The 15,205-nt window shown below is 43.3% G+C and overlaps 1 protein-coding gene and 1 long non-coding RNA gene across 7 annotated transcripts in view; both read left to right on the top strand.

Moving 5' to 3' along the window:
- Positions 1-12,485, top strand: part of JCAD (junctional cadherin 5 associated) — a 62,126-nt gene extending 49,641 nt beyond the window's left edge. For 5 of the 6 annotated variants that reach the window (XM_063149094.1, XM_063149113.1, XM_063149103.1 and 2 more), the window contains 2 exons: positions 1,537-5,189; positions 9,157-12,485. In XM_063149094.1, coding sequence (XP_063005164.1) covers positions 1,537-5,189; positions 9,157-9,191 — 3,688 coding nt within the window. In that variant the 3' untranslated portion in view covers positions 9,192-12,485. Of the gene's footprint in view, positions 1-1,536; positions 5,198-9,156 lie in introns of those variants that run through there. The other variant, XM_063149127.1, reaches the window with a different exon arrangement.
- Positions 12,486-13,168: 683 nt separating this feature from the next.
- LOC134414493 (uncharacterized) lies at positions 13,169-14,371 on the top strand. The gene is made up of 2 exons (XR_010026755.1): positions 13,169-13,505; positions 14,050-14,371. It is a non-coding gene; the product is annotated as an uncharacterized LOC134414493 (long non-coding RNA).
- The last annotated feature ends 834 nt before the right edge of the window (positions 14,372-15,205 follow it).

Here is a 15,205-nt window from a genome sequence, read left to right as displayed (position 1 = left end):
CAACATTTGTTCAGCTGTATGTTTCCACATGGAAGTTTTTGTTGTTACCACAGTCACTTCTGATATAGGAGGTGTCCTGTTATATTTCATTGATTAATGGAGATGTCTGTTCCTTCTTGGGGTTCAGCAATCAAACTGTGTTTCATGCTTCAGAGGCAGAACATTTTGTTCAGAAGCTCAATCTCAATCCAATTGAATTAATGTGAACAAGATGCTCCTTATCCCAGTCTGGTTTTTAAACTTTTAGACTCATAGGATGAAAGTAATATACATAAAAGAAAATTGCTGTGGATCTGCATGGCTTAATTTTCATTCTGAATTTTGACTTGTATTATGTCTTCACAAAGTCCTATTTAAATAGATCATTTAAATAGATCATGCTTTTAGTAAAAAAAAGCCAGATGACGCTGTTTATATACCTTGGGGTGCAGGGAGGAGGAAGAAATTCTTGGGTTCTATCTACATACTTGTCCTATTTCTGTCAATTTTGATTTTTCTTTCCAGTCTTACGCTGGTGGCAGCCACATAGTGTAAAGGCAGTTATATTGTTGGACACCTTAGGTACAAGAATAGCAGAATGCAATTCAAGTAGAAAATTAATTATTTATATAGGAGAGTACCAATTTTGTTCTGCAGAAATGTATAAAACAGTTTACACTCTGTTCAGAACAGACAATGAACCTATTTTGTTCATGTAAATCTGTGTTCTGAATTTCTAATCTGCAATGTCTAATGTCTTTCATATTTCACTGATGGATTCTTTTATTTAAGAATTTTATACTTCTTTTGAAGTATTTTACATTTAAAATATTGGTTCCGTTTTATTCAGAAGTGTGTTGATACATCACCATTGTTGTGACATGTGTCATTTAATCCAAAGCACCCTGAAGAAATTTGTTCCTCAGAAAGATGAACAAGAATCAATTCAGGAACTGACATGTTTAATTTCAGCACTTTTACCAGGATGCAAATCATGTTTCTTACAGACTATATCTTATGAAATCTTACGATATAGACACCTACCTGTTCTCTCTACCTCAGCTTCTTGGAATTCTATTAAACTTGAATACCACAGTAATCTCCTTGACATCTATAGATTTTAATTTAGCAGGATACAGAAGTAATTTAAGACAGTCACTTCTGGTGTTAGAATGATATCTTAGAATCAGAGGCTGGTCTGTGTTGGAAGGAACCTTCAAGATCATCTAGTTCCAAGCCTCCTGCTGCGGGCAGGGAATTTCTAATGTCCATCAAGGAGAGTTGTGCATGTTTGCACAGCAGGTAACTGTGTGCATTTATCTCTCTTTCTAACATCTTTGCATAGCTAACAACCTGTCAGAAGAGCTTCTTTCCCTTCCTTTACCCATGTTAATTGACTGACTTTTAAATCCTCTCATTAAAATTGTCATCTGGTTGCAAATAGATTACACAAAACCCCATTGGCATAACTCATCATTTGACCTCCTAATGGCCTTACCCATGGTAGAAAGAACAGGCACCTGTGCACACTGCCTCTGACACTGCTTTTTTTTCCAGGGCTTATGACAGGCCTCATTTAGCACGGTCTTCCCAGCCCAAGAGTGATAAAGATCTGGCCTACTGGAGAAGACGAGGACAGGACTTCAGTGTGCTACTGGGCTATTCCCAGAAGGCCAGTGTGGAGATGAAAGGCCTGGCTGTGTCCCCAGGGGCACCCCGGCACCCCAAGGAGAACCAGCTGAAGGTGGGCTCGGGTGCAGGGTATGGCAGAAGAAGCGGCTTGCAGGAAAGCTGTGAAATGCCCAGCGCCTGCAAATGGCAAAGTCTGGAAATAGAGAGCTGGAACCAGCCAAAAAAGGTGGGGAGGCAAATGTCTGAGGGTGACAGGGAGAAGCTGCTTCAAGAGCTTTATTCGCTGACCCTGGGAGACAACGTACTCAGCACCCAGAGCAGGGGGAAATCGCAGTCCTTGCCAAGGGTCCTTTCACCTGAGAGCATGCGGTGCGTGGAAATGCCCTCCCTGACCAACAGTAACAACTCACTCAGTGTCACTAAAACCCCCTCCTATCCCCCAAACAGACTGGGTGTGGAACCTGCCAAGCACCATGGAACAGGAGGCAATGTCCTTCCCCTGGTGAAGCCCAAGTATGGGAGACCTCTCAAGCCTCCATCCTATGAACTGAAGCGGCAGACTAGGGCACCTGCAGAAACCGTGGGTTTCCAGGACCACTACCAGAAAGAGGAACCTGTCTCCTACTTAGCCAAAGTCAATGAGCCAAGGCAAGATGCTGGCATTCCAGACCCTGGTTTGGAGCCCCCAGTGTATGTACCTCCTCCTTCTTACAAATCCCCACCTCACCAACACGTAACCCCCCGTTCCCTCAGTGAAGTGCCTAAAACCAACCCGTGCGCCAGCAGTGACCCACAGGGTCCTGCAGAGCAGGTTGTCCCCTGCCAACGACCAGCAATGAATACTTTTGAAGTGGGGGGTGACCCTTGCAAAGACAACCATTTTCCTCATGGGAAGCAAAGCCATGCAAGGCGCCCTGCTGACCACCTGTGTTCCGTTCAGTACATTCCCTTTGATGATCCTCGGATACGACACATTAAAATTGCACCACTGGAAGGTCTGCAGGGCAACTCTAACCACACTGAAAATGCACGTAGTCCCAGTTCTGGTGCTTTGCAAGAGAGAAATCTTGAAGTACAGTACAACAGTGCCTTTGTGGATGCATCAAACTTGTCCAGTTCTGCGAAGGGAGAAAGAACTTCTGACAGCTCCCCGCATAGCAACAGATGGTTGGCACCATCCATCCGAGATCAGGAAAACTGTGCCTTGCCGGACCAAAGAGACAATTGTAGAGCAACTAATCACAGCCCCCGCAACGAAGTCAGCACAGAGTACACGAAAGGCAAACTTTCTGTAAGAAATTCACATATGGACAACACCTGTGAGACTGTTACAAAAGTGAAAAAGTTTGAACCTGGAACTGGGATGCAGAGCAAAAAGAGTTCAAAGAAAAAAATGAATGAAACTATATTTTGTTTGGTATCCATCCCAGTTAAATCAGAATCCAATCTGCCAGATACAGATAGGAACAACAACATAACTCAGAGCCCTGATAAGAATAGGTTTGATAACAATGGAGCTTTGCAAGAACAAAGTCTCTTAAGTATGTCTTCAACAGACTTGGAGTTACAAGCGCTTACAGGAAGCATGACCAATAAAAATGAGTTACAAAAACAAGAGCTGTGGAGACCAGAAGAGTTCAAACAAATGAATGACCTCAGATTTATTCAGCCTACAAAACACAGAGAGCTCAAATATTCTGGCTCCTGGCCAGGTGATCAGTACAAAGACCAGCAGACGCAGACAAGTTTCTCTGAAGAACCTGAGAGCCCAGAATTTTTCCATGGTACAAAGCCTGGGAAGCCTGATAGTAGCAAGCAGCTATCTCCAAAACTCCCAGGATGTACAACATCCACAGTGGGGGCAAAACAGACAGGGTCACCTTCTGATGAGAGAAGCTGCAGACAGAACAGTTACAGTATGAAGGGCCAGACTCACCTCAGCCAGTCTAGCAACAGTGCATTTTCCAGGACTGCCACCTCAGTCCTTAAGTCTCCCTCCCCAAAAGCCCACCAGAGCCAGCCTGTGCCTGTCCAAGAGAGGGAAAATGGCCTTCTTTCCAAGGGAGATGTAGTTAAGGGAGAGCCAGGTGCTCCCTGCAACAGTACAGAACCATTTGGGCAGTTCCTGTTGAAACCTGTAAGTCGCCGTCCCTGGGATGCAATAAGTGAGCTAGAAAGTTTTAACAAGGAGCTGCAAGGGCAGGAGGAGAGCACAAGCAGTGAAGAAGATTTGGAAACTGCTGCAGCTCCTCTGCAGTCAGGTGCCTTTATGCACAGGAGTGAGTCCAGAAATGAGAAATCAAGCCAGGAGCTAAAACATGGTGGGAAATCAGAAATGGTTGTGCCAGAGGTGCCTGTAATTAGGCCAGGAAGGGTTAAAAGTAAGTCTGAAAGTTGGAGCATGGGGACAGAGCATGGTGGCGAGCTAAGATGTGGTGGCTCTCAAGGCTTTTCAAAGCCAGGAGGGAGCAGTGAAGGAGTCAAGCCAGCAGATGGAAGACTGATAGAAATGGGGATGGGGGAAGCCAAGAGCAGAACAAGCAAACAGCCAGTTCATGAGAGCCCTATCAGAAGAGTTTTGTCCAGTAGCTCAAGTAGTTCATGTCACAGTAATCCTTTCAATAACCCTGTCTTGCAGGAGATGAGTGAAGACCAAAATTACCTAGACTTTGTTAAACTGAGCAAATGTGCAACTCCCACAAATGATAGGGTATTAGAGAGAGGGTCAGGAGTATGCTTGTCACTAACAAAGAGGAACCAAAGGTGCTCTGAGCCAGATTTGAGGTCAGTAGGACTTGATGTGGCCCCAGAACCTGGTGCTAACAACTCTGATCACTCTTCAGATGCAAATGCAGTGGAAATCCCTGTGAATGAGTCATTGCAGGCAAGAGCTGCAAGAATTTTAGGTATAGATATAGCAGTGGAGTCTCTCCTTCCAGATGACCGTGCTGAGCCCCACCCAGGCACTAGCCCTTCAAACAGTGCTCAGGACTTTGAGTCATCAACAATAGGGAACACAGTAAGTAACAAAGAAGGAAAAAAGGAAGATTCTTATGAAGGCAGACGAAAGTGTGGCTGGACAGAGAGTGCTCTCTTTGTCAGAGCCGGAGGGCGATCTTTATACCCTTTTGAAAGCCAGGCCACTCTCCAGGAAGCCAATGCTAAACCACTGGTAACTGAGCAAGTTCTTGAACAGCCTGTGAGTCCCAGCCAAGGTGAGGACCAAAACTTGGTTTGCAAGTCAGCTGCTTATCAGCATTCAGAAAAGAGAGTGAGGAGCACCTCCAAAGTGATAGAGACACTCCAAGGCAAGCTCACGTCCCCACCCAGCCGGACTGCCATGGATCGCTTGGTGCGCATGAAGGAAGTTGACTCTGTGTCGCGCATGAGACGCCTGAGCATTAAGAGCGCAGACTCGGGAGAGGAGGTGGATGAGGAGAAGCTGTCGAAGGTACCAGAGGAGAGAGGAAGCAAACTGGCAAGCTCAGGGGCTGTTTCCAAGCGTGTCATCTCTCTCAGTGAAAATGGATGTTTAGGTGGAATGGACAAGAAGAAGATCGATAGAGATTTTTCGTTAGGTAAGTAACAGTTATGGGAGATCCAGATGGGTACTTGTTTCTTATGTAATGGGCATGATCGGTTTGCTTATGCCCACGTAATGCTGCTCAAATAGTAACAGGCTGTAGGTGGTACTATCCTCATCTGGGAGCCACCCACTTTGCTCTCCTTGTGGAAAAGATGAGTGTTCTCTGGTCCCGTTTTAGGAATTGTTACTGTAAAACTCACTTGTGATACAGAAATTCATTCACAGAGACTGGAATGCTCCCTAAGGTCTTATCTCTGTCTAATTGTTTCAGGGAATGGCCAGGCTCAAACAGTGGAGTTCAAAGACAGTCACTCTAATGCCAGTGTTTGGGAAAGTGTGGTCATTTAATCATAGCTGTTCCTTGAATGCCAATTTTTTTCTTTCTCTAATACTTAAGTAGACACATACTATATCATAGTTCAGAAGAAATTAAAAATAAAAATCTGATGTTCTTCTATGAAGCCTCTGGGAAATGGCTGCATAGAGGGGCCTGGAAATTCTCTCTCTCTCATGAATATTTTCCAGATCAGATGTTGAGAATAACTATTAACCCCAGGACAAATGGAAAGTTGACTATTTCAGTGAACACCTTTTTTTTTTTTTTTTTACTATTTTTTGGTGTTTCTGATCTCTCTCTAAAACATGTAAACTTGTGTAGTCCATATGCATCCCCAAAGTAACATGAGCAGTTCCCTCTCTGAAACAGTTTTCATTTAGCATTTTTTTAACAACTGAAAATCAGTTGTTGCTATAGACCTGTGTAGAGGGATAAATCTCCTAGGCCACCTGCCTAGTCCATTAAATAAATTGGAGTGAGCAAACATAGAGTGTGAAAGCTGTTAAATTAGTATTAATCTCCTCCTTCCTTTTTCCATCCTTTCTGTTACAGTTGACACTTTGCCTTGAAATCTGCACAGGTTATTCATTTAACCTTATTGATAAAAATCTATTCAGTTTTCCAGTACAGAGGGACTGAAATTAAATTAGGTATACTTTAAACTGGACGTACACAATTCCAACTGAAAAGAAATGCTTGTATGAGTTCTAAGTATTGACTCCTGCAGCCTTGAAGCCTTTTCTCCATGTCTTTTTCTGTATGCCACATCTTTGTCTCTCTCTGCTCTGAACTGTATTTCTCCAGACCAGATTTTTCAAACAGACTGATTCAGCTTTCTTGTACCCATCAGGTCTGGTCTGCCCCACATGCATTTCATATGCTTTCCTCCCTTGGGGTTTCTGCTGGAGTGAAGAAAATAACTGTTGTGGTGACATGACTTGAGGGATGTATCAAAACAGATTGTGTGCGTTTTATTGGAGAGTTATTCTGCAGTAAATTATGTCTAAATTTATCCCTCTTGCTGACAATGCCAGGCTTATATTCTGCAGTGTGTTCCCACTGCAGCAGCTCCCTCTCAGCCATAACAGCCCTCCCCATGTTTGGATGGCATGAATGTCCCTTCCTGCTGTGCATGTCCAGGGTGACACACATGGGGTGGGCAGGTGGCTTCTGGCCTCTTCCCATCCCAAGAGACCCTGATTTGTTGCTGGCCCCAAAAGCTTCACCTTACAGGGTGACTGTAGATTCATATTTGTAAGAAGGCCTGATGTTGTGTCTTCCTCTTTTAAATCTCACTCCAATTTTCACAATAGCTTATTGGTACCATTGAAAGCCCAAATGAGAATTAATCCTGAAAAAGCATTGTTATTTGTTGTTTTCAAAGAGCAGATATTCCATTCTAAAAGGCCACTCTATTTGGAGCAAGGTAGCGTGATGTTGGACTTATAATTGCAGACTGGGCCTGTCACAGAGGCTGCAGCCCTTAGCAGAAACAGGCTTTCACATGTATAATGTTGCTTGGCAGACGAACAGTCATCTCAGAGCAAGAGCCCTGCCAAAACTGAGTGCAAGCTCATCTTACTATGCAAATACTGCCATTAGGAGAACATCTCTAAGTGTTCCCAAATGCATTGGATGTCTTTTCTCCTTTGCTGTTTGGAGACATGAGTCTGCTAATCTGGCTTTGTTTCTGTAGAGAGCATTTCAAATGAGCTTAACCAAATGTTGAATAAGCATTTCAAGATCAGTGCTAGAACTCCAATGTCTGTCCCCCTCAAAAGGGTGACCTGGCCTGTCAGTCTGGCACTTTTGTGTCCTTGGTTTAGGTGCTGAGGGCATGGGTAAGCTTTCGGGGAACATACTGAGCCATGCAGAGGCTCCATGTCTTTCTCCCTTCCTCCCCACCCCTGTCTTGCCACTCCCTGAAACAGTGAGCACCTGAAATTTTGTGGGGAATTCTGTTAATGTGAATGTGTCTGGTCTTAGGAAAATCAGGTTTCTGAAATGCAAATCCATTTTTATTCTTAGGTCAACCTGTCACAGAACACTTCAGAATTTTATGTTTTAACAGCTTAGATGGCAAAATATTTATGATTAAAAAAAATGTTACGGCTTTAGAGGCATCTTCATACACCATCAGTGCATTAAGCTTAAAAGGATGCAGCATTATCCTAGAGAACACTAGCCCTCAAAAACTTTATTTCTGTTGATTTTTTGCAATCATGTGGTGTCTGTTTGGAAATACCAGAAAAGGCATAGCAGAAATCATAGGTGTTGCTGGCACAGACTCGTTTCTTGGCTGGACTAGCAGCTCCAGGAGGGTGGGCAAGAGAAGTGATAAAAGATTCTGCAACACAAATCCACCCACTGGGGCCAAATCCAGAAATCCTTTCTTAGCCAGTTCCCCCTTGACGTGAGTGCGGATGTAGCAGATGGACACTTGCACATAGGAGCAAAAATTTCCCTGGAGGATTTTTATGCTTTTTATGTTCGAATGAAGACATTCACTCACATCAACACGAAAGTCCCGAGGATGAATGTTTTACTCCAAAGTGTGATATTTGTGTGTGGAATTATTTTCATGCTCAGCTGTTTAAATGTGAGTGCAGTGGGAGTACAGCCTACGGGAGGGACGTTTAAGGTTAGCACAGATTCCCAGGTTGTGTAAGAGCAGAAGCAGCACGCGGCAGCACGGCTGCAGTGCCGGTTTGTCTGGGCCCTCTGTGCCTGCAGACTCCTCCCTGGGTAGCCCTGGCTCCTACACGCCATGACCGTGCACATCAAGGGCAAGCCAGGTGTCTGCATGATGGCACTGGGCAGGCAGAGCTCACAGGGCAAAGCCTTTTCGTTGCAATCCTGTCCCAGAGTGACAAGGGTGAAGGAGAAGGCTCATGTCTGCTCACTACGTGGCCAGCAGTGGGATAAATCCAATTAAGAAATCTCATAGAAGAGTGTCCTCAGGGATTTGGGAAAAGGAAAACCAGCCTATGGTATGTGCTGTGAACTGGCAGGAGGGAGGCTGGAAGTGAAGAAGAGTGTTAGCAAGCCATTCCAGTGCTTTAGTGAATAAGGCTGGAACATGAGCTGCAGTTTTGCAGACTGAAGCAAGACAGACTAACCATAGCGATGCAATGCAGCTGTGCTTTCCTGTTTTCTGTTGAATTAATCTGAAATGAAGGATTTGCAATCAAATGAAAAGACCCTGACGACTGCATGGCACAATCCCTCCTTCAGCCTGCCTTACACACCCTGCTGGGATGCTTAAAGCATTTACTAGTCCTTAGTGTTCAGTACAAGGGGGAGCAAATGTTATGTCTTTTTCTTCCTGTCAAAGCACCTGAAAACTGGAAGCAATCACTTAGTATTCAGTGTGCTTGTTCCTACCTACCTAAGGCCTTCCCAAATTCTATCTTCATGCATTTGGTCAGAGTTGTTCCTGAATTATAGTGGTAAAAGCACAGAATTTGGGTCAGGAATGTGATATGTATCTTTAATGCAGCAAGCTTTATCAGCTCTCTTTTTTTAAATAAAAGCTAGGGAAAAGATGTGTCATTTTCACAGCCAGAAATATTGAATAGATTTCACAATACATTATTAATAGTGTTTTCTTGGTTTTTTCCAGATACATATGACCCCACCAAAGTTGAAAAGGTGTGAGATTAATGAAGAGGAGAATAGAGAAATTTCTGCTCTACTAAGAATGTTTCACTGATTTTTTTCTGGGTGCTTTTTGTTTGGTTTTTGTTCTTTAACATTTGGAAATTGTCTCCATTTGTGATGTTCATGGTGTACTGATAATGCCTTTACCACTGCCACTAGGAATTAGCTATTCATGTCTGAGACTGTTGTGGAGATCACAGAAAAATGACTTCTACATTGGAACCATCTGGCTTTGTAGTGTTTAAGACAATATCTACCATTGGCAAAGAGTTTTCATCTGAACTTTATTTCAGTCTTTAGCAAGGATAATGAAACGCATCAAGTGAGGTGTTACATTGGTGTAAATGTAAGCGTGGGAAATTTGTGAAATTATTTTTAAAAGAATGTGAATCTATAAGCTACACTTCTAAGTATCTACATTCTAAACTTTGTTTAACTTAAGGGATTTTTGGCCATAAGTAGGAAGTGCTGCTGCACTGTGTGGGGGAAGGAATGTGAAAGAATGGTAGCAAAGACTGATTGTGAAATTCTCTCTGACTTCCAGAGTTTGAATTTACTTGGATTAAATACTTACTTGCCACCTATAAAGAAGAAAAACAAAACCCAAAAGCTTCTAAAAGATGGAAGACTTTTGTAGTACAGTGTACAGAACATGTAATTATAGTAGCTGGCAACTATGTTTCAAACCAATGCAAAGTATACCACTGGCTGTTTTGCACTCAGTATTACCTGTTTTTGTTTTGCTGTTTAGAAATTCTTTATATGAAAGAATAGTAGCTGGTTTAAAATAGCCCATTTTAACAAAGTAACTATATTTCTTGTTACAGAATACTATCTATTTTTCTACGATGTAAACAATTGCTAACAAGTGGCAAGTATAAAGAAGTATTATTATTATTATAATTATTATTATAATTATATTTTAAGAAGACTTATTCCTTTGAGTGAAGGTGCCCCAAGCAGATTTCACTTATATATCTTAATGCACACACCATATTGCCACTTACTTGGTAGTGCTACCTTATTTTGCTCTGAAAAAAAGCCATCTATCTATCTATCTATCTATCTATCTATCTATCTATCTATCTATCTATCTATCTATCTATCCATCAATCTATCCCTCTATCCATCTATCTATTTACCACAGGGTTAATTTCTAATTTTTCCCACTCAACCATTGGATTGTTCTTCTTGGAGCCACTTTCTGAAACACACTGAGAACTCTCCAGGCTGGTGCTGCTGCCATTCCATTCCAGGGACGCTGATTACCAAAAAGTGGGTTTGGATCTTTGTCCCAGTGTTGCCGAGTGGCTCAGATAAAATGCCTGCTTGCTTTCTTATACTTTGATCCCTTTTACAGATTATGAGTTTGGATTAGGCCAGTGCACAAAAGTAAGTAAAACTGGGTTCTTCTTCCCTGAAGCCACCAGGTGTTGGTGGGGAGAAGTTCAAGTGTCTTTTTGATGGCATTTAAATACATGGCTTTAAATATATTTTATCTGCACACACAAATGCATGAATTACAGAATTTATAATAAAGCCTATGCATTCTGCCCTTTGATCCTGAATTAGCCTGCTAATTATCTGTGTCTTAAAAGCCTTTATGTCAATTCCTGTAAGTTTTTTGTAAGTACCTGTGTACTATCATTTTTCTGATGACTTGTTCATGTAATTCACCAGTCTATTCTCTTGGCCTTTTCTGGGTTTTAGCATAATTTTATTTTTTAAAATCTTGTAATTTCTTGAAATATTTTTTCCTAAGTCTGTAATTTGGAAAGAACGATCGGGAAAAACACTCATCCCGTGTTTTGGCAGCAAGAGTTTCTTGTCTGTAACACATGATTCTGTTACATATGGACTATTTAAAGCTTGCTTGAAAAGAAAATGTGGTGTATAATTTATTTTATTAACTCTTGCACATGCTGTGTAGCAATACTTGTTGACAAACTGTTCCTACCACTCTTACTATATTCACCTCTCTTCATCACCATCTAGGACATCCAGGGATTTGTAGATAGAAAACATGTTTCTCCCCCCAATGCCTCCCCACCCGAATCCTGCCCATAAAAAAACAGTTCTGGAAGAACTTCATCCACTATCATCTTCCTACTAACCAGTGAAGCTGAGATGCATAGCAATTAATTGAAAGTTTTAGTTTAACCTTGATTGCAGAAGAACTGTAAATTGTCCCATACAAGCATTGCTATTACCTTCTGTTTATGTCTACAGGGAACAGAAGTGTTCTGTGCACTTTATTTTCTTCTGATGGGAATAGGTTTATTGATTCTGCAATGTGTCTGTTTCATCAGTTATGTCAAGTAATTACTTTTCCAAAGCACACAAACATCCAAGACCTTAAAAAAAAAAAAAAAAAAGAAGTGGCAAGAGGCACCAGTATTAACAATATTGCAGACAAAGTTTTATTGATCAAAACCAAAAAAAGAAAACCTAAAAAGTGGGTAAGCTTTGTTTTGCAGTAGTGTGTGACTGACCAGTGGATGAAGGAGCAGAAATGGTGTATTCCTCTAACAGCATTGGTAGTTTCATTTGATACTATGATACAGACAACTGAGAAATCCATAGGGTACAGTTTTCTCTGCAATTCTGTCTCTATTTCTGCAGTGTCAATACCATGGGTCAGCTATTGGAATGGACTGTATTGTACCATTGTACCATCACTGTATTGAACCACCTTTCCAGAAGCCTTTTGTCAGTTTGCAGTCAACAGAGAGCTCCTTTTATGCCAGACATGGTTAAAAACCAGTAAAAGGGGATTGCCAGTGCCTGTCTCAGTAGGTCCATAAAACTGTCTTGGCAACAGCCCTCACTGGTAATGGCAGCAGCAGGAGCTCAGGGCTGAGCGGGTGCCGAGGTGGAGCACGCAGCAGGCTGCTCCGGTGCCTCGTGCAATGCAAGCACAGTGAAAAGTGAGGAACTCTACCTTTATTCTAGGGGGAAGAGCAGAGCTAGACCTCAAAAATTGTGTTTTTACAACGTGCTGTGTATCCAACTCATGCTGCTCCTATGCTGTTATAGCTGAGGAAGCTGAAGCTGGGGGAAGATACTGTTTTCATGAGCAATCTCAGAAATTCATGCAAAACCCCCCCCAAGCCTGACTGGTCCTTACATTTAAAAAAATGTTTAATGGGGACGCTCAGGACCTGGACGGCTAAAGAGGACCTGCCAACTCCTTCCCTTTACCCTGTTGAAATCCAGAAGGGACAGTCACATCCTGAGGGGCTGGTACCAGTAACAGCGGCTGGTGGCAGGGAAATAAAATCGAACGCGACATTCCAGGCTCCTATCTCCTATGTGAGGAAGAGAAGCCACCCGTGAACTCCGGGGCTGCCGAACGGCCCGAGCCCCGCGAACGGGGCAGGACGGCCACTCCCGGTGGGGCAGAGGCGGGGGGACCGGGACTGGGATCGGGGCTGGGATGGGGAGCAGGACTGGGGTGGGGAGTGGGACTGGGATCGGGACTAGGATCGAGGCTGGGATGGGGAGCGGGACTGGGATCGGGTCTGGGATGGGGAGCTGGGCTGGGATCGGGGCTGGGATGGGGAGCGGGGCTGGGATGGGGAGCGGGGCTGGGATCGGGGCTGGGATGGGGAGCGGGACTGGGATCGGGTCTGGGATGGGGAGCTGGGCTGGGATCGGGGCTGGGATGGGGAGCGGGGCTGGGATGGGGAGCGGGACTGGGATCGGGACTGGGATGGCAGCGGGACTGGGATCGGGTCTGGGATGGGGAGCGGGACTAGGATCGGGTCTGGGATGGGAAGCTGGGCTGGGATGGGGAGCGGGATTGGGATCGGGTCTGGGATGGGGAGCGGGACTGGGATCGGGACTGGGATGGCAGCGGGACTGGGATCGGGTCTGGGATGGGAAGCTGGGCTAGGATGGGGAGCGGGACTAGGATCGGGGCTGGGTGGGGAGCGGGGCCGGGCTCTGTCCGGGGGCGGCGCATCTGGCAGGGCAGCGCGCTCCCTCCTGCGGCTCCCGAGCGCCAGCGGGAAGTTGGTTTCCCTGAAGAATCGCTGCTGGCGGGCCCCACGCCATCCTCCTCGCTAGAGTCGTCTGGAACTAGACAAAGTGAGGTCTGAGCAGAGCTCTTCAGTTTTTGAAGTGCCACCACCACCACAGCCACAGGAGGGGATGGGAAGGCAGAGGAGGGAAATGCCTCTGAATGACCTGAGACCTCCGGTGACAGAAATGCCCGGTGATACAGTGCACCTGACCATGCATCACTCATCGGATATTAACTTAAGAAGCCTTCCCCAGGCATAAGAAGGGCTGTTGTATTTCATACCACAGGTTTGTCTTTATTGAAAACACCTGCATCATGTATCAAAACCATCAAGTTTCCTTGGCTCAGCTCCTGATGTGGGGAGCAAGTCTTTGTACTGAAACATCCAATGATTCCAGGAAAACAGGAAGGACAGCAATGCTTAAATTTGTAAAGTCACAGAATTAACCTCTCACCCTTAAAAAATAATCATTCCTATCAAAGCTTATTTAAGGATAAATATTGGAATTGTGCAAAATATTTCTGTTTAGTATCACAAATCAATATAAATAAGTAGAGTCAACATTCTATTGCCTTTTCCACATGGACAGCCAGCCAAAGATTAGTTTTATAGTGCTCGTCCCTCTCTTTGGGTTAAAATGTTGATATGTTCTTCACTGCCTTTTTTCAAAGGACAAAAAACAAACAGTGGAGTGATTAGAAGAAATGCAGAAATACGATGTTCTTGCATTTTAAATTATAACAGTTCTTGCAATTGCTAAGTGGGTCCTTTTGTCCAACTTCAAAATCTGATAGGCAAGTATATGTGAGAAATGAATCTTTACTTGGCAGGAGCCTTCAGCTCAAAGAAGACAGACAAAACAGTGCTAAAAGGAATGGAGAAAACTGACAGCTTGTTAGACTTTTGAATGTTTTGTGTGAAGCTGTCCTTTTGGAAGACATTGGTATTTTCTTGGTTGAGGATCAAACAATCCCCTAATTTCCCTCCACTGGCAATAAGCCACAGTGCTGGAGCCCTAATTTACTGGAGTGGGTTTTAATTACAAGTGGAGTCTACAAAATTTAGACTTCTGTTCTTCTACATAATCCAAATAAAGGTTCAAGCTGAAGATTTCATGAGATGATGAATATATCACTGAATTAATTAGAAAAATTGGAAAATTGTGATTTCTTATTCAAATCTGCAAGAAAATGTTCACTGTCCCTCCCCTGTGGACTAAATGAAACCTGTTTACCATCAATTCTATTTCCAAAGAAAAAAATTTCAAACAAAGAAAAAGGGAAATCCTGATATCAATAGCAAAGCCCAAACCACAGTGCTACCTCCCACCCATGCTGAAAAATATGTTTGCAATATGGCATGCAGAGCTGCACAGCAGGGAGAGGGTGAAGGGAACTTAAATCAGAACTGACCGACACATGGCTGAGATTAGAAATAGAAATGAAATTTCCCAGCCAAGAGAAACCACAATAACATACATATTATAAAATGAAGGAGGAACTTTCTACCCTTAACAGCCACAATCTCAGCTTTCTTTAGAGCTCTGGATCAGCAGAGAAAATAATCAGAACCATTCTGAAAGCCATTCCTGACCTGGAAAACAAGGGGATATGTGTGCTAGACAGTGAATCAGTATCCATGTGTCTTTGTCCTTATACAACACAGATAATTCTCCACATTGTCTTTAAGATACTGTGGCCTTTCTCCAAAACAAATACTATGCCATTGCCTTGGTTTTCTTCTCTCGCTAGTCCACAGGCAGATTTAGTGGGAAAAAAAATAGAGGAAATAGACGTAAGCAATTATAATACTATTTAAATGATATCAGAAGATGAATGTATTTTAAGAATTTTCTTTGTATTTTTTGCCTGCACAATGCAAATACTGTTTCTGGGCTTAAAAGTAAACCAGAGGAGTGCTTTTATTCAAGACAAGACATTTTCCAAATAAAGATTTTGCATGAGTACACTACTCAGTGATATTGTT

This window comes from Melospiza melodia, chromosome 1, assembly GCF_035770615.1.
Source record: "Melospiza melodia melodia isolate bMelMel2 chromosome 1, bMelMel2.pri, whole genome shotgun sequence".
Taxonomy (NCBI): domain Eukaryota; kingdom Metazoa; phylum Chordata; class Aves; order Passeriformes; family Passerellidae; genus Melospiza; species Melospiza melodia.
Note: the sequence above shows the minus strand (reverse complement) of the source record. Positions and strands in the feature narration are given on the sequence as shown.